We start from the raw sequence: 25,057 nt of genomic DNA, 5'->3' as shown, positions 1-25,057 counted from the left end.
CCGAATCCCGAGAATGTCAGGTTGGAAAATTACTGTCGATTGATTAGCTCCGTTCCCAAACATAGCACCAGTATGTTAGTCCCGCGAATTACCGGGGAGTGCGAGTTTTTGGCCATTCCTCCTGAAGCATGATGTAGAGCCAACCGGCCAGCCGGCACCTGCCGGTCGTTGCTGATTGTCACCTGCAACTGGCACCGCCCGAGGGCGATCATTAACCGCTAGACCCCGATCGACGCCCGACCCGGCCCGGCGACTGCAAACGGCCTTTTATTTTCGATCCAAACAACGTCCCCGCGGGATCACCGGTAGCAAACCACTCACCGGAGCATTAGTGGACCCGATATGCACTCCGATGCACACCATCCTCCGACACCCGATGAACTTGTTTGCGGTCAGGCTGGGCCGTTTCCGCCGCCCGGTACGCGTTTCGCGTTGACATTTCCGGCGAACCGGAGTGGCCTGTAGTGGCCGGTAGTGGCTCGTGTTTCTGTCCGGCACACTCCGGCACCCTCGCACTCGACACAGCTTCCGAGGCCACCACAAAATGGCGCACGGACCCGGCTGCTGTAGCACGGCAATGGTTTCAGTTGCGATGAATTAATGAATAAAATAATTCATTAAACAGTTTGCACCGGAACCGGGGTGGTGGGGGAAGGGGGAGGTTGGGACGCGACCGACAAGTGAAAACTAAACCCGGTGCAAAACGGGGAGGTTCCCGAAAACCGAAGTCCGATGCCGCTGCCGATGGTCGTGTTGGTCACCCGGGAAGCGGTCCCCGGGGGTGTTCCCGGAAGGGCCACGCAAAGGACGCTAATGAATCAATGGCCACTCGGGCCACTCGAATGGCACTAATTCCTGAACCACCCACCTGAAACCTTCGCGACTCGATCGCGATGGACCTGACACCGTACGCAGCGACCACCGGAACGCTGCGAGCCCGCGGATGTTGTGGCCAGCTTGACATCCATCCAATGGACGGGCAGGACCCCCCTTAAGGGCACGAAAACTTGAGTGATTATTTAAATGGACGATCATTAGCTGCAACTGCTTTAATTAGAAATTAAACGGCGTTCCGGGGACCGCCGGAATGGAACCGTAGGACTTTCGCAGCGCGCGGGCGCGAGGACCTTGACAAATCGTAAGTTCTTAGTCGCAGTCGACGGTCGCCCGGCCGCGTGGTTTATGATTCCCGCACGCATCTGCGCAAAATTTGTGCTCGAGCTCGAGGAGAGATTTAAAGAACGGTCAACGGAACCTTCAGTGTTCGGCTGAAGGAGGTCAAGAAGGATCACCCAACAAGGTAGCCCTTTGCGACATTCGTTGGTTTATGGAATCCTCGGGCAAATTAATGAGCGAAGCGAATCTAGCGGGCAACGAGGACTCGGCAAGACCGCCGGGCAATCGACCCATCCTATTGCTGACGGCCAGTGAGCATAAAGGTGTTCCACCTTCGCGAAAAAAAACGGATCGGATCGGGTGGCCACATGCACCCATCAACGCGCAGAGTCGCAGAGTTTGGCTTCCGTCGGCCAGGAGCGCCATGTAATGGATAGCCATTTCAACGCTGGCCCGCGTGCTGGTGGTGGTGTAATGGTCACCCACACGCGCGCACCCGGTCCCGGGAACTCAGAAATCATATCCATTTATCAAGCACAATTTGCAAGTTTAATGAGTTGAAATTATTCTCCTCCATCGCTCGCCATGCGCCCGACCGAAACCGGGTGCGCGGTCCTGCGGGTTGTTTCAGTTTCGCATTCATCCTGGCGTGTCCTGGCGATTCTGGACGCAACAAAAAGCGTGCGAGCGAGAGAGAGACAGACCGACAGAGAGCCAGGTTGCAGTAGGCCGATCGGCACCCGGCACCAGGCAGTAAGGATCAGCTTTCCCGATGCTCCGTCGGCAAGGCCTTTGGTCTTCTGTCTTCTGGTGGGCCGAGTTTTCGTCTGTCCGCACACACACACACGCACACACAGGGGGCAAGAAAACGGAACCGACCGAGTCGAGACTCCCGTGGTCTCCGGCCGGACGAGCAGATTTAATTTATAGTTTTCTCGAGCCGGTTCTTCAAACCCACCACAAGGAAGGAACAGGATCAAAGGAGCCGACCGACCGGCTAGGATGAAGCCCGATCCGATCCGTGCCACGCACCTTCTGCCAGGTGTGGACCTCGCTTCTGTCGTTGATAGGGCAGACAGGGGTGGCGGCGCGGGCGACCCACAAATGATAGCCCGAAGGGCCAGAGGCCAGTCCGTCCGGCGTCCGGCTTTGCTAATGGCCAAGCCCAGGCACCCGAAACGGAAGTGCGAATGACGACAGACACCGAGACCGAAACCGACGCTACGCGGGTGGGGCGAAGCGGGTCGGGGCGAGGCGGGCCGGCCAGACCAGCGAGAACAAAGAAGTTTACGGGTCAAACACGAAATTATCTCACACCGCTCACACTAACCCCTGGCGCCACCAACCTCCCCCGGAAGTCCTGCACGGGCACCGAAACGGAGACTCTTCAAAAGTCGCGCGAGAATAATCCTTCAGCCGGGCCGCCGGGTCGCGCCGAGCGTCTCGACTCGATTCTTCTTGGGTTTTAGGATGACCCGAGACCGACCGACCGGCCGCTGGGGGTCCTAGGACCGGGCACCGAAGAGGCCCGGGATGTTGATTGGGCAGCCGAGTGGAAAATGATAACGATGAAAAGGAAACGACTGCTGCTCGAGCTGGGAGAAGGGTTCCCGGGAGATCATGGCCCCCCGGGCCTCCGACGTACACTTTGATGGATCATCAACCAGCCGGCAGGGAACCTGATCCGGTTTCTTGAAGCCAGTGGCCATTTTCGTCCACCCGACCACGGGTCATCGGGGCCAGGAGGCGAGGCAGTGTCGCTCGAATCGGTGCTACCGCATCGTTGATCGTTTAAGAACGGACGGCACTAATGTGGCACTATCAAATCTCGTCGTGGCATAGGCCGTGAGCAATCCGGACGCCGACACAGATCTGTAGCGCTCGAGTCGGCCCCCAGGACGCAAGGGATTGGAACGATTCAACCACAAGTGCCACGTAACGGCACTTTTCGGCATTCTTCTCATCTCATTTAAGAATCAAAGTTATTCATCAATTAGTTTCGTTAAGTTGTTTATTGGTTTGGTTAGAAAAGTCGTCCAGCTGAAGATACCTAAATAAAGAGCTTTGAGACAAACAAGAAGTACTTAAGCCTACATCGTAAGATTAACTAACTAAACATTTTAAATGTGTAACGTACAATCAAGACAAGGGTTCGAGTAACAGGCACCCTGAAGAACCCCAGCTACATTCGAGAATTCAGAACGGAACGTTTGAAAGCCTAGCTTTTCGTCAAAGTCTTTTCGACAACGGAAAGTCCAGCTTTTGACACAAATTGTGCAGCCTAATCCACGATGCAAACATAAGCCCAGCTTAGACAGTTGGGCGCACAGGAGTCTGTGCGAGAAACAAGTCAAGAGCAGCGTTAAGATCGGTGTAGATTGTATCAACCTGAAAACCATTGTGAAAGTTTTCCCAGTCGTAGACAGATCTACCGGGACCGATGGCGTGTTGATAGTGTGAGATGAACTGCTTATCGCAAGATGGAATAGAAATAGACTGCAGGCACATGGAGTTGAAATGCTACGACAATTACTGACACAAGTCTTATCAGTTTTTTCCTAAATGGGAATACACCAGGATTTCTTCCATGCACTAGGGAACTGAAGGAAGAATACCGTCTGGTGCAGGATGCTCCAAATGGTTGAGCTATTAAACAATTGTGTAATGTTTTTTCGAAAAACAATATGCAACTCACATATTATCGGTCACCAATGGCCATCCTTTCAACCCTACATAAACCTTACAGTGTCTCATTTCTGTTTCATAAAAGCCAATCTTCTTTGGAACGTATGTTGTTTCACAGTTGACTTCAGCATGCAAAAATGTAGTACTCCTGAGAGCTTTTGGCAGAGAAATTATGTCACGGACTTTTGGGCACGCCATAATTTTAACTATTTCTATGACGTAGTCCTCCTCTTCACGAGCCACTCCAAAAGCTCGGGAAACATTCGGCTAGACGCAAAAGTAGATGATAATGCACTCGAAATGCACTGGAAAAGTGCACTTGCCAATTGTAGCTGTATATTTAAGTGTTGATTCAAGCATTCACCCGATGCGCACACGCGTACGCCAGAGAGTCCTTCCCCAGGACCCAGGGCTGGAAACAGAGGCAGAGATAGAAAGAGGAATGCGCCTGAAAAGTCGTTCAAATATTTCCACAGCAGACAAACGATCATCATTAGACCATGGATCAATGTCGTTCCTCGGCGCTGGAGCCCACTCGTCCCGAGGACTCGCTCTGCCGCCGGTCTCCGGCTGGCTGTCTCGATCCGTATCGCTCTTTTTCGATCCTTTCTCAGGTTGTTGCGCCACACCATCCGCGCACACAAACCAACTGCAGGACCTAGGTGCAGTAAGACCTCGTCCGTTGCACTTCCAATAACACCTTCCCGGAGACACCTTCTCCGGGCGCCTCATTTTCCTATTTCCCAAATCCCTCGGTCGGCTGGCAACACCGGTTGCGGATTAACAGCCGCAGAGAGCTACGACCAATTCTTCTTTCCCGTGTGCCATTCCGACGGCGAACTCCTGTGGAAGCCATTTTTTTCACCGTGCCAACCGTGTGGTCCGTGTAAGGACGAGCTTTCCCACCCCTCGAGAGAGAGGACCCCGAAGGCAGCGACCGACCCGGGCAGCAGGTCTAATGATGATGAAAAACGGCCACCGTCACCGCAGCACCGGAACGGAATGGGTTCCAATTTTTCCAATCTTCCTCCCGAATCCCGGACATCCGGGATGATCTTTTCGACCTCCTCCCTTCCTGGGGGTACCGCTGGACCTGCTTGCCGGCTGGTGGCCGTTAGGATTAGGGATGAAAATAGAACCATTTTAGAATTCATCTTTGATTCGGTCGGTCAACTGAACCAAGTCGGCTTCCCATCGTCCGTCGGGCCGAGGGCGATTATCAATATTAGGTTCCACAGGAACGCCCCCACCGAGATGAGGGAGAAATTTGTAAAGTCCATCCCGTTGGGGAGCCTCCTAAAGCTGCTGGCCGGTTCAGTCACACGGCCGGGCGGCCGGGAAAAGCTGTCATTCAGCCCGTCCTTCGGAGCATTGATTCAATTGCAGACGGCCAACGAAATGTCGGCCCGTCGTTGAAAACATTCTTCACCGAGTGCTCGTTGCGCTCAGGACGACAAAAGGATGTGTACCTTTTCTTCTATCGGTCAGGCTTCCGAGTTCCGAGTCTTCCGACACAGACGTTGCCACATGTTTCAAACCGTGGCCAACTCTGCCCGGAGCCAAGCAGGAGTTCCCCTAGATGACCCTATAGCCAGTGCACATCACTGTGGTCCCCGGCAGGCGGCAGACCATTCCCCAACGATCGGTTGACAGCGCAACGCAACGAAAAGACGCACCAGAGTCCATCTACCGGAGGACGACAGTGGACCACAGGCCTTATTTGATGCCCAGTGGTGCCCGGGCGCAGAAGACGACGGCACGATGAGCTTTCCTCTCCGAAGGATTGATTCCTTTTTGCGTGACGTGACGTGGATCGATTCCAATCGAGCAGCCGGGGCCGGGGATGACAGCGCCTGTCCGGGCCACAGTGGACATCCACACATGTTTCTAATTTCAAATCACCACTTTTCATCTGGCGATGAAATATGCATTCATTCCAAACCTCATCGGTCCGTTCGTCCGTCCGTCCGTCCGTCCGTGTTCCGTGGTGGCGTCGAGTTTCTCGATCTGCCCAACTTGGGACCGGACCTTCGAGGAATCTTGAGACTTCGCAATCTCTCTCGCTCTCTCTCAGGCTGCCAAGTGCGTTTCTAATTCCCTTCCGTCTCTTTGTGGTTTTGACGCAGAACTAGCCACTGGAGAACAGAGCCGTCCCCTGCGGCGGGGCGATGGTTTTGCATTATTCATCAGCTCGCCGTGTGACGGAGGGATGTCCTTCTAAGCTTTAGTTGGGGCTTAAAGCTCCAAAACTTCATCTACCGGGCTGCACCGGGGTTTTTTTTGTGGCCACTTTCGGAAGCGGTGGTCCATCAAACAGTCCACCTGCAACGGCGAAAGAAACCAGACCACAACAGGACTTCGACATAGAGAGAGAGTTACTTCGCCAATCGTGGGACAGCTTCTTGTTTTAAAGAATGCAGCTGCAGCAAGTTTGGTGGTGTTGTCGGTGCACTACAAGAAGGTGCCGCTGATGGACTCAAGACCGGTAAACAACGCGACCAGAGCACGGCTAAACTACTTTTAAGTCAGCGTCAGATGTCCACCGCAAGGATAAAACTTTGGCCGTAAGACCGTCGACCAAGGAATAGCTCTCAAATCTTCAAAGACTATTCCATTATCCACCGAAGTTGCCCACTCTGCGAATCCATTCTTTCTTTTTATTATAATGCCTGGCCGGATCGGATCTCGGATCTCGGTGTAAGATGTTCAAAATAATGATCCCGGCGTTGGCGGTGAGCTACCCAGCAGCAGCGGCAATTGAGACGTCCCGATCGGCCGACAAGCGCGATGACAGGAAAATAGTTATAAAATGCTTTCAACAACCAACCGGAGGCCGGATTCAAGGGACCCACGGCGCGCACCGGATCGTAGCCGTGGCCAGCGATGCAGCATTTATTACCCCCGGGCGATGATTTATTGGATTGGGGAAAAATAAATTGTGAAATAGAATTCGATTTGCGCCGGCGGTCGGTCGGTCGGCCCGACGGACGCGTTCTTTCTGCGCTCGATAATATCCTTTTCCTTTTTCTGATGCATTCCGCAAAAGACCGCCGCGGCACTACTCTATTAAACCGTGGGTTAAAGCGGCAAGATGCCTGGCTGGCTAATATAATTTACGATCCTACGAGCTTCTTTTGCGGTACAACAGCCCAAGCAACAAGTGCACTTACGATGGCCACGGACGCCCTGTAGTTTCTACCCTGGCCCCCCCCGTACTCATTTGTCTCAATGTTTCCACTTTGTTGGCAGAAACCCCTATCGACATGGACACACACACCCCGCCGTGGTGCTAATGTTGCTGCTGCTTCTGCCCCAATGGACTGCACGTGCAGCACGGTTCAGGGATTATTGTGCGTTGCAACGGCCAAACGGTATTATGCTGGTGACGGCGAAAAACGCATTCCGCCTTTCGGTTGGATGAAAAATGGCAGCCCCATGGTGGGCGGCGCTCGAATAACACGGATTCGGGTGCCACCGAACGGATTTACTTTTATTACAAAACCCGACATCAGACACATCGGAGTCGGTGTGGATGAATGTCCCAATTACTGGATTGTTCAATCAGTTTTGCGCTTCAACAACAGAGGGTACTGCCACTAGTCTAAATTTAATTTGTTATGTTCGTACACTCTTCAGATGAACGCATGTGAAGCTTCATTTCAATCTGTCTCTTCATTCTTTGCTTACAAGATATTTGAGGCGAAAATATCTTGCAGTGATTGAATTTTTATTTTTGGAAGGCTTAAAAGCAAACGAAATTTATGAACGAAATTTGAAAGTATAAAAGGATTCTTCGCCTTCTAAAAAGCTAGGTTGCTGAATTTAAACGCGATCCTACAAGCCTTGAAGACGATCCACGTCAAGGGCGTTCAAAAACATTAACAATACCTGAAATCGTAGGAAAAATACAGGTTATCGTATTGGATAATCGTCGAGTGACTGAAAGAGATGTAGTAGATTCGCTAATTTAGATCTTTTTCGAAAGGATAAAGTAGATTTTGTCCATCGATTCATCACTATGGATGAGACTTGGAACTATCAGCATGGTCCTGAGTCACAACAAGACGTTAAAAAGTGGTGTGAATCTGGTTCTTCAGCTCCGAAACAGGTTCGGCAGAAGGTTCAGTAGCTTCAGTTCTTTGAGATACGAAAGGAATTTTGTTTGTGGATTATTCCAAACTTGTAAAAGAATAAATTCCGATTATTATAAATTATTTTAGACCAGCTGAAGAAAAAAAATCCTTTTCTATCAGGACAATGCACCGTGTCAAAAGAGCATTTTGAAAATGGCAAAAATCCATGAAATAAAGTTCAAATTGTTGGAGAATCAACCGTATTTAACAGCGTTGGCCCCGAGCGATTTCCATCTGATACCAGGGCTGAAAAAAACGCATGCGTTCATTCGTGGAAAGCGTTTTTCATCAAATGATAAGATAACATCTATTGAAGCGCATTTTGAAGCCCTTTCAGTTTTTCACTTCAGTGTTTTTGTTATCGAACCGCAATCTGGTCGATTAATCATCGCCCCGCGGGTCACAATTTTTCTTTCGCCCCAGAAAACAACAACACCAACATCACCGGGACACCGACGAGAGCCGAATGCTTGGGGCTCCGGTCACGTATTTGTATATTTACCTTAAACTCTAGCGCATGCCTACGCCACCACGCACAGCCCAGACACAACCGGGAATCGTTCTTCGAAAACGATCGAAAGATTCCCATATCCTTGCGCAACGCCAGTGGGCACGTGGCCCGAAGCGGCGTGGCGTGTACCGGCGGCAGGCGTGAGAGGCAGATTATAGTTTGAAACGCGCGACCGTCCGGTCAAAAACGACACCGTTCGAGAATATAAACAATAGTTTGAACACCCTGTCCGGTCCTCCGGGCAGCCTGGGGGACCCGCGTTGTGGTAGTATACAGCTAAATACAAATACGTCTAGAAAAGTTTGCACAAAAAAGTTGTCTCCCTGGCTGGCCTCGTCTTATTGGCGGAACTGACCCGGCTCACTGTTCCGCGCGGTACCGGCGCAGCTCGTGCATGATGTTGTCGAGCAACGGTGCCGTGGACAGCTCGGTCGACTGGAGCACCGTCTGCGGTGCGGTCACGCGGGCAATCTCCAGCCCCAGCGGGGGTCCACTCTGTGGCGAATGGAACGGCCCGGCACTCATTGGCCGCACCATGGGCGAGTGGGTCCCGCTGGCCCACGCGCGACCACCAAGCGGAGCGTTCGGAGACCGTGGCAACTGTGGCTCCCGGGCCGGGACCGTCCCCTTACGTCCGGGGGCCGCCGTTACCGGGCGGATCGTGGCCGACGACGCCCGGGACGTTTCTCTGGATGGATGGGGATGGAAGAAAAGAACAAGAACGTCAGAGGAACGGGGGAACACAAGCCCGGTACCGGGTGTACCTTACAACGACTGCCGACTTTCCGCGCGATTCCACCGGCCGGATGACCCCCGGCAGGGGGATGGAGGTCTTCTGTTCCTCGTCCCGTTCGGGCCCGTCACCGTACAGCTGGATGGCACCCTCGAGCAGACCCTCGAACCGATTCCTCGTCACTACCGGATCCCGCAGTGGGCTGGTCATTTCTGGAAGGGGCGGAATCGGACGTCACCGTGGCGTGGAATCGCTCCATCTCTCCGTCTCCTTACCTTCCATTTCTTTCTTGTGCATCTGCCAAACGATAGGACCCACGACGCCCGGGTCGGCCCCATCACTCTGGGACCGTGCCAGTCCCGGGGCGTCCGTGTCCGTGTTGTACTGACTAGTGGCGGCCGTGTCCGCACCCGACGACTTCATCCCGTCCGGGTAGGCGGCATCCGACTGGTCGAGGTGGGTCATCGTGACCGGCTCCAAGACGCGACTTAACGGTTCCGGCACGAAGCACCTATCAAAGAAACCAAGCGCACGGTACGGTTTGCGGAACTCGGACTTGGAAAAAGGGTCGAGATCCACCCGTCATACCTGGGGAAACTCTTCACCGACGCCATGCTGAGGTACGACCCGATACTGCCGGAGTCCAGCGACATACCAGCGGCCACACCGCCGTACTGTTCCGCCAGCACCCGGATCTGATCCCGGCTGAGGGCCTCCACCGGTAGGCCGGGTTCTCCGTAGCCGAACGGTTTCCGCTTTAGGTAGTGCTTCAGGATCAGGTCCGTGTTGAAGGTTTCGCTCGGTTCGTACGCCCCGGGAACGAGCCGCGGTTGCCGATCGTCGAACGATCGATCACTCGGACTAGCGCTGCTCGTGGTGGCGGTCGTCGTCGTCAGTGGACTACGCTGAGGTGGCGGTGGTGCCAACCCGCCAGCACCCGCCTCGAGCGAACCGACTCGATTCTCGCCCAAATACTTCCGGCGCCGCTTGTGATCCTTCTTGCCGGGCGGAGGCTTCTGGACCGTGGCGTACACGTTCTCCTGCACTCCCGGTGACAGCAGCGACTGGAGATGGAACTGCTTCTGCATCTTGCTCGTCAAATTGACCGCCTTCTCGTCCAGCAGCTCGTGGTGCTGCTGCTGCTGATGGTGATGATGGTGATGGTGGTGCTGATGTTTCTGCTTCCGCTTCGGGTAGTAGACGGAGCAATCGGAGGAGTAGCTCGAAGAGGATGACGTCGGCCGGGTCATCGGTGGCAGTGGGAAGTGGATCGTGGGCGACGCTTTCTGTGCCATCCTGCCGCCAACGGCTCCGGACGGATCGCGTGGATAGGGCGACGGCTGCCGGCTACTGCCACTTTCGCCGGTCTTCAGGGCGCTCAGCTCTTCTGCAATCGTTCCCGGCATCACTAGCGCCTGTGTCGATTCGAGTCTGCGCCAAACGTGATTAGCTCGAGATTAGCTCGAATATGTCACGCAGGGGCTCAGGAGATACTCACTTCTTCATGGCGACGATATGCTTCCGCTTGCCGCGAGCCAACAGGAACAGCCCGATGCACAGCACCAACAGCAACACGGCCGCCACGCAGGAAACCACAAACAGGCTCGGGTTCTGGCCGATCAGTGCTATCACATTGCCGCTCCCGTTCTGTGTCGACGGTATCAGTGGCGTCGCCTGGGGCTCCTTCAAGTAGGCTGAGGAGGGCGGCCGAAAGAAAAACGGAGAGCTGAATATTATCTTCCATCCCCCGGCCGGTTTCGAGCCTACGTACGGTCAGCCTTTAGGTAAACCGTCGACTCGAGCACGTGCTCCATCTCGTCCTGCGACATCAGCTTCATGTCCTCGGCGGCCGTCGTCGCCAGCACTGGCAGTCCGCCAACGAACACCGAGTAGATGATTTCCGTCTGATTGATCAACTGACTGCACGGGAGAAAAGGAATGCAACGCCATACTGTAGTAATGTAGGAAGGTAATGTAGTTTCAACCCTTATACAATTCCTTACTATTCGCTTTCGATTGCTCGGAGAATTTTTACATCACATGAAACGAAAGGTTTTCTCGCTGCGAGTAAGTTTTGTAATGAGCCGTGGAAAAAAGAAGTTCGCTTTCTGAGAATGTCTACCGAACTACCAATTACTTGACTTTAAACACGTAAATCTCCATTCAGGAAATTGTATACCTTTAGTAAAAACTTTGACATTTACGAAATGGAACGTTCTACCTTTGCAAAGAATTGGTAAATATCTAAAACTTATTTCCAAAGTGATGAATCTCCTGTACTGTACAAAATGCAAACTGTACAAAATTTGAAAAGCTCATTTGGATCTGGGGGCCCCATCGTCGGAATTCAAACACCAAGATTAGCTTGGCAGAAAACTTTTGTTTACTTGAAGAAGACATTTGTCTATGGCTCTTACATACCATGATAAATTTAAAAATAATACTTCATCGTAAATAGTTTAAGTTTTTTAATTTCAAGTCTGTGAATCTCGCTTGGCATAGTGTCATAGAAGCAGTCATTATTGCGTCTATTAGAAAGACAGGAATTCCAAGTAACCTGGATGGAACCGAGGTTGAGACTATTTATAAACAAAACAATGATCCATATGTTGACGATTTAGCTCAGACCTTCGAGTACTACGAAATATAGGTTTCCGCGTTATTGGTTGCACGTTTGGTTCGTCCGGATTGGGGTTAATAGCTCCTAGTTCGTGTCGTAAATCCTCGTCCACCATTTGTTATGAATCCACTTGCCAAATGGAGTTTCTGACGACAACTTTCTGGCAGTTCCAACATTCTTTACAAAATCTTCACTGCATTTGACCGATTCGTTGAGAGCGACCGCCAGCATCATTATGGACCAAAGCCACGCCAGCCAGCCACCCTGTTGCCGGAATGTTTTCCACGCCGAAGATAGAGGGAGCGCATCACTTCAAACATTCCGATTTCTGATCCAAAACAGACCCTTTCGCGCGCGGTGCAGGTGTCACAAAAACACTCCACCTCGGAGGCGGTGCACTCCGCGCTGGAACTCCCGTTGGACAACCCCGCTGAACGGTACACGGAACTCGGTGCCACAAACAAAGCTCTCCAGAGCAGATCAAAGCACATTGTTCGGGCCGCCAACTCTCGGGTCCAACTCTCGCCCGATACCCCGCAGAAGTACGCACTTACTTCGATGAGCCCACCGCAAAGCCACTTCCGGCCGGGCCGGAGCGATTGTTTTCCCGGCCGGCCGGCCCGTGCTCCGTCAGCGACAATCGATCGTCCTCGCGCAGGTGGGTGGTGTTGTGTATCAGGATTCGCACTTTCCGCCGACCGTCCGTCGAGTACGCGCCCTTGTCAGACCCGGACGCCACCAAACTGGGGCCGCCGCCGCTCCTCTGTGGCCTGAAACGACACACCATAGTGAGAGAGAGGCCGTCAAAGTCCTACTCCTGCCGAACGAGTTCCCGAAAAGGGGGCTTCTTGGGGCTGGTGTTTTATGAATTTCCCACAATCGGCCCGACTCGATAACCGACGGTGGCATGTCTCACGTACCGTGACTGCTCCTCACCGCCACTACCCTCCGGACCGTCGGCGCCAATTACTTCCACGATCGGCGGTACGGGTAGCACTTGACTTCCGATCCGTTCACCGGAATCTCCCACGCCCGGCGAGTGGCGTTTGTGACGAGGACCTCCACGTTTCCTAAGAAGCCGCTGCCGTTGCTCGTACGCAACGACATTCCCATTCGTCAACACGTCCCGGGCGGAGGCCGGAAAGGAGTGCTCCCGACTGGTGGTGGTGGTCGATGCACTTTTTGTCCCACCGTGCCGCAACGTCGCCGTCTTGCGGTCCATTGTGCGGAGTGCCGGTAAGCCCAGGGTCGAGTTCGGCTTAACGTCCGGGCTGAGCCCACGCCGAGTGCGCCTCGATGGCCCATGCTGGTCGTCTTCTTCCATCGACTCGAGGGTGTTGTTGCGATGCTGCTGACTGTTGCTGGCGCTGCTGTTGATGCCGAGGTGTAATGCCTGTTGTCTGGAACCACAACGGGACCCCATTAGCGCGAGTGAGTGAGTGAGGGAACGTGGGGCATCAGGTGCACGGTGGTGGGCTTACCTGGCGAACGCAACCCGGTACAGTTTGGCCAACCGGCTCTCGAGCATCGGATAGTCCGGGCGACCGTACAGACCGCCGATGACGGTCATCAACCAGAACCGGCGGTCCGTGGGCGTCACGTTGTCGATACGGTCGCCGAACGGGACGTCCAAATCATCCACGCCCGGTCCCGGCCGGCCCCCGGTCCCGGTCCCACCACCCGGTGGGCAATCGAAGATGCACAGATCATCGTAACCATCCGGCGCTCCGCTGCGGTCGATGTAGACGGTGGCCACAACCGTGGCCGTCTTGATGATGGCGTCTTCGCTCAGCGGGAACCGCTCGAACGGGTTCTGCACCGAGCTCGGCATCCCGTCGCCCGACCCGGTCCAGAAGAAGTCCCGGATGTCCTGGTCCGTGGCCTGCAGGTAGTTGCCGATGATGTATCCGTCTGTGGGCAAATCGATAATTATTAGTTAATGTAGCACATCGTTAGCGGGCTGGATTAATGGACTGTGCCAAAACGGAAGTCCATCCCATGAGAAACCCGGGGGTATGAGCGTCGCTTTATCTTCAATCACACGTGGTTACGATCGGAACCGAGGCCTTGTACGTCTTCGGTTCGGCAGAGTTTGTTTCAATGATTATTATTTTCTAACAGGCTTTCGTCACTTATTAGATTAAAGATTTTAAATAAAACATAAATCGGGTATTGGGTCAAAGGAAAGTGGCCACAAAAGTACAGTATTTCATAGGAAGGACGTTCATCTAGGGAATCTTTTCAGAAAATAAATTGGAATTAATTCTTGTGACGACGCGGCTCATGCCCCAAACCGATGGGTAGAGCAAAACTTAGTCACAGTAAATTAATGCCAACCCCATAAAAAGGAGACATTAAATGAAATCACACACAATTCCTCTCAAACATTCTCAAACACTTCCTCAATGGCGTTCATCGAGCGTATAAAGTATGTTCGAATAATGTTCGAATAATCAACAGATTTGCATCTTAGAGTACCTTGAGAAAGGGCACTTTATGTTATGTACGGCCATTTGAACCCGGACAGACACCTCGCCAGCAGTTTCTGACGCAATGAAATAAGTTATTAATGGGTTAAAAATAATTTAAAATGACTGGTTACTGTGAATGCGTTTCCATGACAAAATATTGACTTATGTTAATGCCTTAATGCCTAGACAGTGACAGACAGATCACCGTCGGTAATTAAATATTTTAATAACAAATGAAGTAAATGTGTAAATTATTCCTCACGTTCGCTGGATTCAAAATGCAACTCTTATAATTCTGTTTTATGCTTGTTTAAGCTAAATTTATCAGAATTACTGAAAGAGGCGCTTGGTGGGTCATATTCATGTTGCTGAATGAGCGCTGAACGACTTGACGTAGAACGAGTTTGGGCAATTAAGACGAAAGCAAAAATAAGAAAATAAACTTACAACAATAGAAAAAAATATCGGTTACAATATGCTTCATTGTCGTACGTTCAACATGGCAAATTGTCGTTCAATTCGCCCGAACGGCTTAGTGCGGAACGATATTCTAACGTACGCGTAAACCGCGTTACATTCCCGGGGCGTCCTGGCCTGGTTCGGTCCAATTCGGTAGCTTCAGTAGTTACCGGAAACATTGCCCCGGAAACAATGGTAAACAAAGTCATAAAACTGCCATCTACCGCCAACCGGCCCCAGGGCGCCGTGCCGTTGGCCACAAAAATAACCCGAAAGGACCCGCAAACGGCAAACGCCGATTTCGGCGAGCCTTCGATTGGGCGGATGATTTATCGCCCGTCCGTGGGTCTCCGGGTAACCGAATCAAAATAATATTAATGCACGAAGATGAACAACTTGTCACTCGAGATTTTCGAGCCCGAGCGTGGTGCGCGACACGCGGAAGATTTATGCGAACGCGCCCGTCGGGCGTCGGTCGGCATTCAGATCTCCCTTGCCCGGTGTGTCAACTCGCGGAAAAGTGACGCCGTTTCGCGGATCTCCGTTCCGTCCGTTTGCGGTACTTTTCAATAACCGATCCAATGTCGCTTTCGGAGCCACATCAGCGGAGGAAGCCAACATCGCTGAGCAAACATATTTCCTGCTAGCCGCGCGGCACAACGGGAGCGGGAACGGCCAGCCCCAAACAACACCGGAACCCGGCTGCGTGGCGCGGTCTCTTGACGCAAACCAAAGTTTTCCCTTCGCGCACCGGAGCCACGGCGTTATTGCTGACGGCACCCGAATCGGCCCGCAAGGAACCGCACGGCATCAGCTGCGTCGCCACAACTTTCACCCCGCGTAGTTGCGAAAGTTCCGGAAGTGCGCCCGGGAACTGAGCGTGGAGGAAAGTTGCCCATCCGGTGAACGACGAATGGGGGGCACAGCAGTTATGAGAAATTACCTCGTTCGGAGTTTTGGGCACTTGTCTAAGGCCGGCACGTCCGAAGGATCTTTATCGGTGAAGCACAACGCACCCACACACACTCTCTCTGTCTCTCTCTTTCGCACGCTCCCGTTTGCTAGTATCAATTTACTTCCGCATTTACACGGTGTTATCGATTCAACAAACATTACAGGATGCCCGACGCCCCCGATGCTGCCGAATCGGGGGCCCATTTGAGCGATGTCCCGGGACCATGTTGCGTTGTTACACGGATTGTTGCGATCCGTCCATCGGGAAGCCCGGTCCGGCCGTTTGACGGTTTCCATTAATCGAACTCTGAACTCCCACGGACCACCACCGGGACCCGGGGGAGGGGTTGGTTAACGAGCATTGAAGCACGCGCAACACGCGGGCCAAAAATCGATACCGCCTCTCGGAACTAATCGACGGCCCGCTATCTCCCTACGGGGCGGGCTAAGGATAAGGATTTAAGCGTGTTATGCTGGGCCGTTTGACGTCGATCAGAAAACGGGAAAAAAAACATTGTATTATGGGCGGAACTAGGGCATGATTATCACTGCACAGTATGTTGAGTTTCCGATTAGAGACAAGCTTCGGCGAATTAAATCATTGTAATGCAAACCGAGTGCAATATGTTCTGTTCCGTGGATCAATGAGCAATCAAGCTAAAGTGTGTGGGAATAAGTTTTGGTGTTTTAATCATTTTGCTTCGTCCATAAAATTGAAAACACTTTTTGTAAATTTTTTCTATAATTTTAATGTTTCAAAACTATCCTTAACGTGGGCACGGAGGGGCCATAAATCGAAGGCAGAGGTCGTTGGAATGTGCAAATTTCAATTTCACTTTCTAACTCATCTAATCTCTCATCTCTAACAAAAATTGATTTTTTTTATTGTAGGTAGAAGTACTAACAACATTATGTTCATAGTTCCTCGCAAGTAACATTGCTTGTTTTGGTTTAGAATTCATAAGAAAGATGGATTCGTTGAGTGTAGCAAGTCAACGGAAGTATTTTCTTTTTAACTCATCCTAACCAAGAACCAAAAAGGAATTACTGAAAAGAACAAAAAATCTAATTTAGCAATAAATTCATATGCGCCTACAAAGTATACGTCCCTGCTGAAGTAACAATCTTGGGCAAACGATTAGTCCTATTATTTATAGACCACAGGCGGGATTAAATTTCAGTTTTCACCGAACTGGCAATTTTTGGCTTGGAAAATTGGGAAATCGGAAACACAAAATGTAATTAACGCGCCCTTAAACACAACACGAAAAAGAAAATGTGTTCAAAGTGATCCAACAAAATCGCAACATTAAACAAACGAATGGACAAACACTGTTTCAACTCGCCACTATCACATGCCAGAAAGCTGCCAAACGGAGTGCCTAAGAGAAACAGGACGATACTAGTTTGAAATGCGTGATTCCGGTCACTTTTGTGACCGGAGTGTGTTGTGATTATAATGCTCCCCATTCGAGGACCCGGAACACTAACAACCCATTTGAGGGAGGCCCAAAAGTCACTCAATCCCCGCAGTTCGGATTGCCGCAAAAATGATGTGCCACTCCCGGAAGCAAATCGAATCACTCAGTCGCACCGAATATTAGCGTCCCTTCCGGGGCCGCATCAATCACCCGGCCAGAAACTTTGTGGCCCCGTCCCCCCCGCCGAAAGCCGGAAACTTTGAAAGGAACCAGTTTTTGAACCGGCCGGCAACAAAGGGGCAGAAGAAGGAGTCCAAAAGTACAAAAAGCCCCATCAATCCCGGCGTCGTCGTCGTCTCTGTCTCCTGGCAACGGGGCCGGGCAAATGCCGTTGGCCGCTTAATGTTTTTGGCCACCGATTCAATATCCGATTAGGGCCGGCCGATCCCAGGAACTGCGCCGGGCCAATCGAGCGTACAAAATACCGTCGTTCGTTCGCTCGCTCGCGAGTATATTTATGTTTGGGGTCCCGTGAATCCTTCGCAGCTCAAACCGAAACCGACAACAAAAAAAATGGCCAACGGCCGGGCCATAAAACGACCCCAGCGCGCCACGCCAGGACACAGACAGCACAGGACAGGAACGCTTAGTTTATTTCCGCTAAATTAATAATTCCCTTCAGGAATCAATCTTCTTCTGGTGGCGGAGACCCCGGATCCGGGGGCCCCGTCCTCCGACCCCCATGCCCGTTGACCAGAGCGCAGCCGCCCGTCCAGTTGACGGCAATCGGTTCGTCGTTCGGGAGCACACTTAAAATTTATCATCCAACAGCTCCCTCGCACACACACACACATCCGATTGCTGATGGATTTCCCGGCACCGGCGGCCATGCTGCTGATGCTGCGTAAATGATGATGGACTTCTCACCCACCCATCCACCCACCGATCCACCCGGTGAGAATGGGGCGGAAAACGAAAAGCCGACAAAATGGTCCATTTCGGCCGCCTCCATTCGCGTTCCGGCCCACCCATCACCGTGAGCCGTGTGCCTGGTGTGTGTGTGTGTGTGTGTGTGTGTGTGTGTAATAAAATACATATCTTCCGGGCGACCGGGAGATGGTCAATGGATTGAATTTCGCAGCCCGGCGAAACGCTCAAAAGTGGCAGCTTTTAAACGCTCGGATTCACTAAGCCAGGCTAGGAAATGGCCCCACTCACGGCGTTCGCGTAAAGCTGACCGAATCGGACAGTGTCGGGTCACATTTAAAACGAGTGGAAAACTCTAATGCCGTACGCGCGAAAAGCCACCGAAACTTATCGACGGAAAGTCCGCAGTTCCCCCAATGGCTCGGAACTGGATGACTTCATTTTTTGCCCGATGGTCCACCCGATGGGGCACCCGAAAGGGCACCTCCGGGACCGGTGCGGGCCAGTTTGGCTCGGGGCCAAACCACGTTGATCGCACCTGCCGTCCGTCCGTCCGTCCGTCGATCGGAAAGGTGTGATTTAAGGGCCGGGCAATAAAATCCATCACACGGCATGTACGCGAGTCCTGTCTGCCCTAGACTGCCCGACGGCCACACCGTACGCCGGTATTAAATCGTCATCACTCGTCACCTGGTGAGACGAGCTTTTTGTTGGCGCCGGTGACACCAACCGGTGTCGCTGCCTACGAAGATTCCCGCCAAATAGACACACAGGAGGTTCACGGCGCAAACGGATTAATTTCCGTTGTCAGGGTATCAAAATGAGATCAACACTCCGCGGTGAGTGGTCCGAGCGAACGGAATTTATCAATCGGCCCGCCCGACCGGAAGTGACCGGAGGGCCGCTAAAATCGCTACGTTGATCTCTGCGTTGACGTCCCCGGCCCGGGGTCGTTCGGTCGGTCGGTCGGCGGGATACATTTTGTCCACTTATCTCGATCGTTTTATAATGACTCATAATAATTGGCAGCGCACGGTACCGGGCAACGACGGTCGGGCACCGCCCGAGGTAGCGAACGGATGCCACCGGGACCACATCCCGGCTACTCCGTTCGCGACCAAACTGATTGACGTCCCAACGGTCGGGTCCGCTGGGCTTTTCGAGGATTTAGTTTGCATCTACCGACGGGCCGTTGGTTCGCCACGACAGGCCGCACGGCACATTTGCGCCTACGGAAACGCATCCGGTGCCGTGTTCCGAGATGGCCAGTTCAGTACGGTTCACTCGATTCACTTTAAGCTGTTTATGTGCGACTGCGTGTGGCCGGGTTTACTTGGCGCTCGGCCATCGGCAAAGGAATTTGGAATGAGTCATGAATATGGTCCACACAGTTTAATTTATTTATTCACACATATAGTCAACGGGCCACAGGACCCAGTTGCTACTTAATACTGAACAGAGGAGAAACTTGAAACCAGTTACAGAAGCTTCGAACAAGATAGAAAATTAGGCATAATAACAGCAAACGGTCGTGATGAAACAACAAAAAAGGGCGCGTCAAACGGAAAAGAAACAAATAACACTTTTGCACTGATTGATGAACATTTTGTAGTTCAGCACATGCAAAGCTTGTTTCATAAGTAGGAAATAGGCTACGTATAAACCCGTTCCGGTGTGTACCAGATAACATTGCCTTACAAGAAGGAAGCGTCAATTTCATGAATAAGGAAGCGTCATGATAGCCGCTCTCGTGAGTCTTCTCTGAACAGCTTCTAGATCGCATCTTTCCAACATTCAGACTGGGGAGTCATACCACGCTAGCATCTTCGAGAATTGAACGAACCAGACCACGTTAAAGAGTTCTCTGGCACATTACATCGGGGAACTTCATTGACACACTAGAAACGAAACCTAACATTTTGAGTGCTTGGCTGAGTAATTTGTCATAATGATCCCTAAAAGCATGCTCAAAATCAAACACAACACCTAGGGATAATTGAGCCATTAATCTTGTATGAAAAATGCATTGGACATCGCAATAACGAAAGTAATAAATAATAAGGGACCGAGATTACTGTTCTGAGGCACACCAGTCACATTGAAAATGACATCAGACACAGTATCATCAATTTTCAAACAACTATAATAATTTTCTTATATAAGTCGGACAAATGCCAATGTTCAAGAGTTTTTTTTCCAACAAGATCACATGCGGTACCCGGTTAAAAGCGGTATTGAAGTCTGTATAAATTACGTCAAGTTGTTAGTCGTGGATGCCAAATGGATTAGCTGAACTAGGTCTGGGTTGACCGAGCGCAGAGAGACACATTAAACAGTAAGAGGCCACGCTTCGTCTTCGATGGTCAGTTTGGAAGTAGTAATGCTCGGAAAATGCTAGCCACCTAATGCCGACAACGTAAAATAGTTATATTAATTAAACCTCAACATGGCCATTCTTGGCCAACGCCTCTCAGCAATAATGGGAAACAAAGCTGTGAAGGCAAAGCTCCGCTTGCATTAACTTAAGCAGTCTTCTATGTCTCAAAAACAAACACATCAAACCTGCGGACCGTACATAATTTCACGCCACACCAACAGCAGTGGCGGACAGCTGCAATTGTGGGGCTAATTGTTAGCAATTTAACCAACACAATGCTGTCGGTTTGCGCGGGAAAAAAAAGCCGTCATCCTCAAATTTCCCCAGTGTCCACGGCGGGTCCACCCATGGTTCGCCGCGGATGACCAATTTGCCCTTCACACACCACACAACAACAAGCGCAAATTATTTCATAAAAAAAAAATATGGCGCACAAAAACGTATCACAGTCCGCTCCGAGAGTCGACAGCCTCAAGCCCGTGACGGGACGGCGCTCGGAAAAGCCTCGGATTGATCGCTCGCCGCGTAACAGAGTCACGAGGCCATCACACGAGGTATCATAATAATGCACAGCCACCTCACTTACTGACCACACTCGCACACACCCACATCCGTCCGCAGCCACGGAGTGTCGCGGAGCGTGAAGGCCGCGGGCAGCATATTTTGGGTGGAAAACTGCATGGACCGTTAATTTATTTCTACGCGCGCCCTACAGAGTCCAACGACGAAACGAGCCGCTCCGATGAATGTCGAGCCGCCGTCCGGTGCTTTTCGGCGTGCCATCAGATCGTCATTGTTGGCCGCTTTGGGGTGTTACACTTTTCCACCGGACCGGACCACCGGTGGGTTGAAAAGATGAAAAAGATTACACGCTTCGGATGACAACGAGACTTAAAAGGCCTGCTGCGACAGCTCGAAACTTTCGGACACTCGAAAATCATTTTCGGTTTTATTTATTCGTTTCTTCGCAGGAAAAATGGCGCTGAATTAGTACTTTACGCGGGCTCAGAAGCCGAATTATGGCCGAAGTGTCCCAACATGTTTTATGCTAACGGGCGGCCATTTTTCTTCCCGCTAGCGATAACGAAGGAACCTAAAGTCGTACGGCCGACTGCCATCAACGAATAGCCGATTAATTTTCAATCATTGGCAATTAAGCATGGCGATAACCATAACCATCCGGGTCCGGGTTGCGCAAACACAGCCACATCTCGCTGCCAATAGATCACCGCAAATGTCGCAAAACGCAATCCGTCGCGCCTGGCCAACCCGGGAGCGAGTCGCCGACTCCGCTGCCGCTGACCCGATGCAAACAATCCCGCAATCCGGCTTCCGGCGGTGCTCGGTCGGTCGGTCGGGTCGAGCGACGACCAGCGACGACATCTCCGAGAGCCGGATTAGGCGGCGGCAGGGTTCGTCGAACTCAAACGGGACGATTCCAGCATATTTGCATACATTCAATACATCACCATACCCGGCGGTACCGAGGGCGCCCCGGCGGCCCTCATTAATGCCCGGAGGCCGTTATTATTTCAGCTGAACAGAACCCGAACTGGCGAGCAAACTTTTGATCTACGCAACAGCCCGGGACCGGGCTCGGTTTCCACGGTCCGCTCGTCCGTTTGTTGGCGAATGTTTTGTCACGGCGCACGTCGGAGTCGAAGTGCCTAACACACAATCCATTAACAACCTTCCCCGGGACGGGGGCGCCATTTGCAAAACTTCCCCAACCGGGCGCAACAGGAGGAGCCCCGTAGCGGAAGCATATTTCTTGGACCCCCGGGCGGGGAGGACGACCGGGTTCCCGACCATTTATGTCCCCATTTATTTATGGTCGCCGTTTGTGCACAAAAACTCATTTTTATGCGCACAAGATAATGGTTCCCGCGGGAGCGCTCGCCGATTCTTTGACGTCGCCGGTCTCGAAGTCTCCGAGAGGCCGGGCCGACGGAGGCCATTCGATTGGGCGCCGCTTATTGCCGATTTGGAGATTTCCGGGGCGAAATAAAACCCGCCAGAACGGTGCGTCAGATAAACAATACAGCTATCGAACCGAAGGCGAGCCGGAGCACGGAGTAACGGAGCCCGTAATGGTAAAGTTTTGGCCCCGGCCAAATGGATGAGTTACGGACGCGAGCGAGCGAGCGTTGAATGTCGTTGCGAGGCCATTTGAAAAGGATTTCCACGGCTTACGGGCAAAGCAGAGCCGGCCACAGGGGCCGCTAAAAATCCGGCCCCAAAACGTTGACGCACGCACGGAACAGCGCACATCGGACCCCGGCCCCCGGTTGATCCTTAACGCATGGCAGCTTTTCAATGTCCGATCGTTTAATGAAAATGCGCCCCAACACAAAGCCAAAGCCCAAGCTCATCGGGCGGGTGGGTGCGTACGAGCATAAAATGAGCATCGATTCCGGGACCCGGCCGACTCAATAAGCCGATTGGATTTTTGTTTCGCGCTAATTGATTAACGGGCAGATCGGGAAGAGAACGCCCGGGGAAAACGAAGCATTCGGTGCAAGGGGGTTGTACATTGTAAACTAAACATAATTTATGGTAAGGCCCGGCCCCGAGCATAATTTATTCACGCAAATCCCTCCCCCGGGGGCCGGAGTCAAAAGTTAAGTCCCCACGGTGGCCAAATGTCCAGCCGGTTCCAGTTCCATTTCTTTCGGTTCCGGGCCAAAACTTTCCCACTTTCTTTCCCTGGTCCCTGGCCAGTTCGGGAGTCCGAAAAAATCATACTAACTTTGGGTCAGAAAAAGAATACCCCCGTGTGCCTTCGGTGTCCTCGATGCCGGCGCGACGCTAACGATGCGTCGCAGCTGCAAGCCGGCGACACCCGGCGGCGGCGGCGGGTCATGATGACGCGATGTTCGTCCTCCCGGAGGAGCACCCAACTTGGGCAACGCTTAATTCAATTAGGTTGTTGTTTTGCAAGCGTAATTAAGTTGTTTTGCCCTTTGCCGGACACGGAGCAGCAGCATCCCCGGTTGTTGTTCCTATTCTTCTGCTGCACTTTATCTTCTCGGGACACAGTGCATCTTCGGTGCATCGTCATGCGCAACCCGCTTGCCTCTGGGGCAACACGCGCTGCAGCAACCGTCGCAAAAGTCGTTAGTCGCATCCGGTGCCGTGGTGCATCTTGCACCACGAGCAAAGGACCTCGGCCAGGACGCCCGCTGAAGCATTGCAATTATTTTTGTCAATCAATCAGGTGCCGTTAGGAGGGAAAAACAACAACAGCGGAAGACCTCCGATTCCTTTGCGGGCGAGCGCGAGTGTAACGGTCCGCCGGAAGTTCGATGATACCGGCGGGTCGTCCTGGCCGCCATCGGATCGCCATCCCAGAAACAAAATTACCATCTCCGGAAGAAGTGACCGTAAAATTGCATCGCACCCGTCCCGTGGACGCGCCATTAACATCGCGGAGCCGGAGCAGCCGAATCCGGAGTACGGTGGGGAAAAAAACGGATGCTTCCAAAGTTACCTCGATTCTCGAACAGATGCGGATCGCTGCTGATGCTGCTGCTGCTGCTGCTGCTGTATCCTTGCACGGTGCATCCGGCGCAACACAGCGCCAACAGCAGCACCGGGCTCGGGTATCGAAAATTGCACTTCATTATTTCTGTTTGCCTTCCTCATCCATCGGTGCCCGCGTTCTATTCGGGCCACCGTGCTTCCGGGGTCCTTCCAGAGTCCGCCTGAAGTCCGCACAACACACGGCACGGCGCCGTCACTCACCGGGCAACTCTAATATCATCAGCAAACCGTGATCCCCGTGATATGCTGCCGCCCGATCGTCCGTACGGTCGTGTCCAAACGGACCAAACGTCTCCGTAGACACGTGTAGACGCTCCGGCGCGGTAAACAGTCTGTCAACAAACTCTGCGCCGTGTTTTGCTCCGTCCGGCACGGCTCGCTCTGTTTGCCAATTGACTCTGGCGCCGGCTCCTCAGCGGATTGGCCAGTTCATTTCATCGAGGCGTTAAACGATGCGCCACCACCTCTTCTAGTCTGGACTGGATCTACTTGTCGAAGGTCACCCTGTCTTCGGCGCCTGTAACTGTCACTTTGATCACCAATCACTTTTCATCGGACACGCCAAACGTCAAACACTCACAGGCGTGACTCACTCCCGGGGTGTTTCTAGTGCTCCGGGGTGGTGTTTATCTACACGCGAATAAACGCACTTCATGTTCGATTCTTCAAAACACTAACTCCGGACTCGGACCTGTCACGAAACCGCTCGACGGCACGTGTCAGTCATCGGGCCCACTGATCCAGAACTCTGTGGTCAAGCACTTCCGGCCGAAAACACTACCGACCGAACCGAGAATCCGGGACCCAGCCAACCTGTTCCGGGGGTCGCAACCGTTCCGACGAACGCCTCCACAGTGACTGCGTTTTTGGCGAGACCCCCTAATTTCACCGGCTCCCCAGGCTGCACTGGATTAGTGTATGGCCGCCCGGGGCTATGTGTGGGTTTTTTATTCATCGAATATTTTCACCTGTGTGGGGCCAGGGGCATCATTCAGGCCAGCGTTCTGTTCAAGTGTTGTTTAATTCAATTGTTGTCATGGAAACCGGGGTCCGCTAGGGGGCGCGCGCGCGCGCCGGGCCGAGGAAGCCCCCGAGCAGCCACGGGTT

General features: G+C 52.4%; 1 protein-coding gene across 1 annotated transcript; it reads right to left on the bottom strand.

Moving 5' to 3' along the window:
• Positions 1–8,805: 8,805 nt before the first annotated feature.
• On the bottom strand, positions 8,806–24,030 carry LOC128279069 (uncharacterized). The gene is made up of 10 exons (XM_053017790.1): positions 23,898–24,030; positions 13,280–13,709; positions 12,719–13,198; positions 12,353–12,568; positions 10,950–11,098; positions 10,677–10,872; positions 9,767–10,609; positions 9,454–9,689; positions 9,210–9,390; positions 8,806–9,133 (listed from the first exon to the last, which is right to left on the bottom strand). Exons 1-10 carry the CDS (start codon positions 24,028–24,030, stop codon positions 8,806–8,808), a joined length of 3,192 nt encoding a protein of 1,063 aa, XP_052873750.1.
• Positions 24,031–25,057: the final 1,027 nt, after the last annotated feature.

This window comes from Anopheles cruzii, chromosome 2 (assembly GCF_943734635.1).
Source record: "Anopheles cruzii chromosome 2, idAnoCruzAS_RS32_06, whole genome shotgun sequence".
In the NCBI taxonomy this organism is placed as follows: Eukaryota; Metazoa; Arthropoda; class Insecta; order Diptera; family Culicidae; genus Anopheles; species Anopheles cruzii.
This window is presented reverse-complemented; position numbering and strand designations above follow the sequence as displayed.

Coding starts and splice junctions, on each gene's coding strand:
- LOC128279069 (XM_053017790.1), bottom strand. CDS start 24,030: ATGAAGTGCAATTTTCGATACCCGAGCCCGGTGCTGCTGTTGGCGCTG. Junction 11,099..12,352: donor TTTGCGGTGGGCTCATCGAA/GTAAGTGCGTAC, acceptor TCTCCCGTGCAG/TCAGTTGATCAATCAGACGG. Junction 9,391..9,453: donor GCACAAGAAAGAAATGGAAG/GTAAGGAGACGG, acceptor CGCCCCTTCCAG/AAATGACCAGCCCACTGCGG.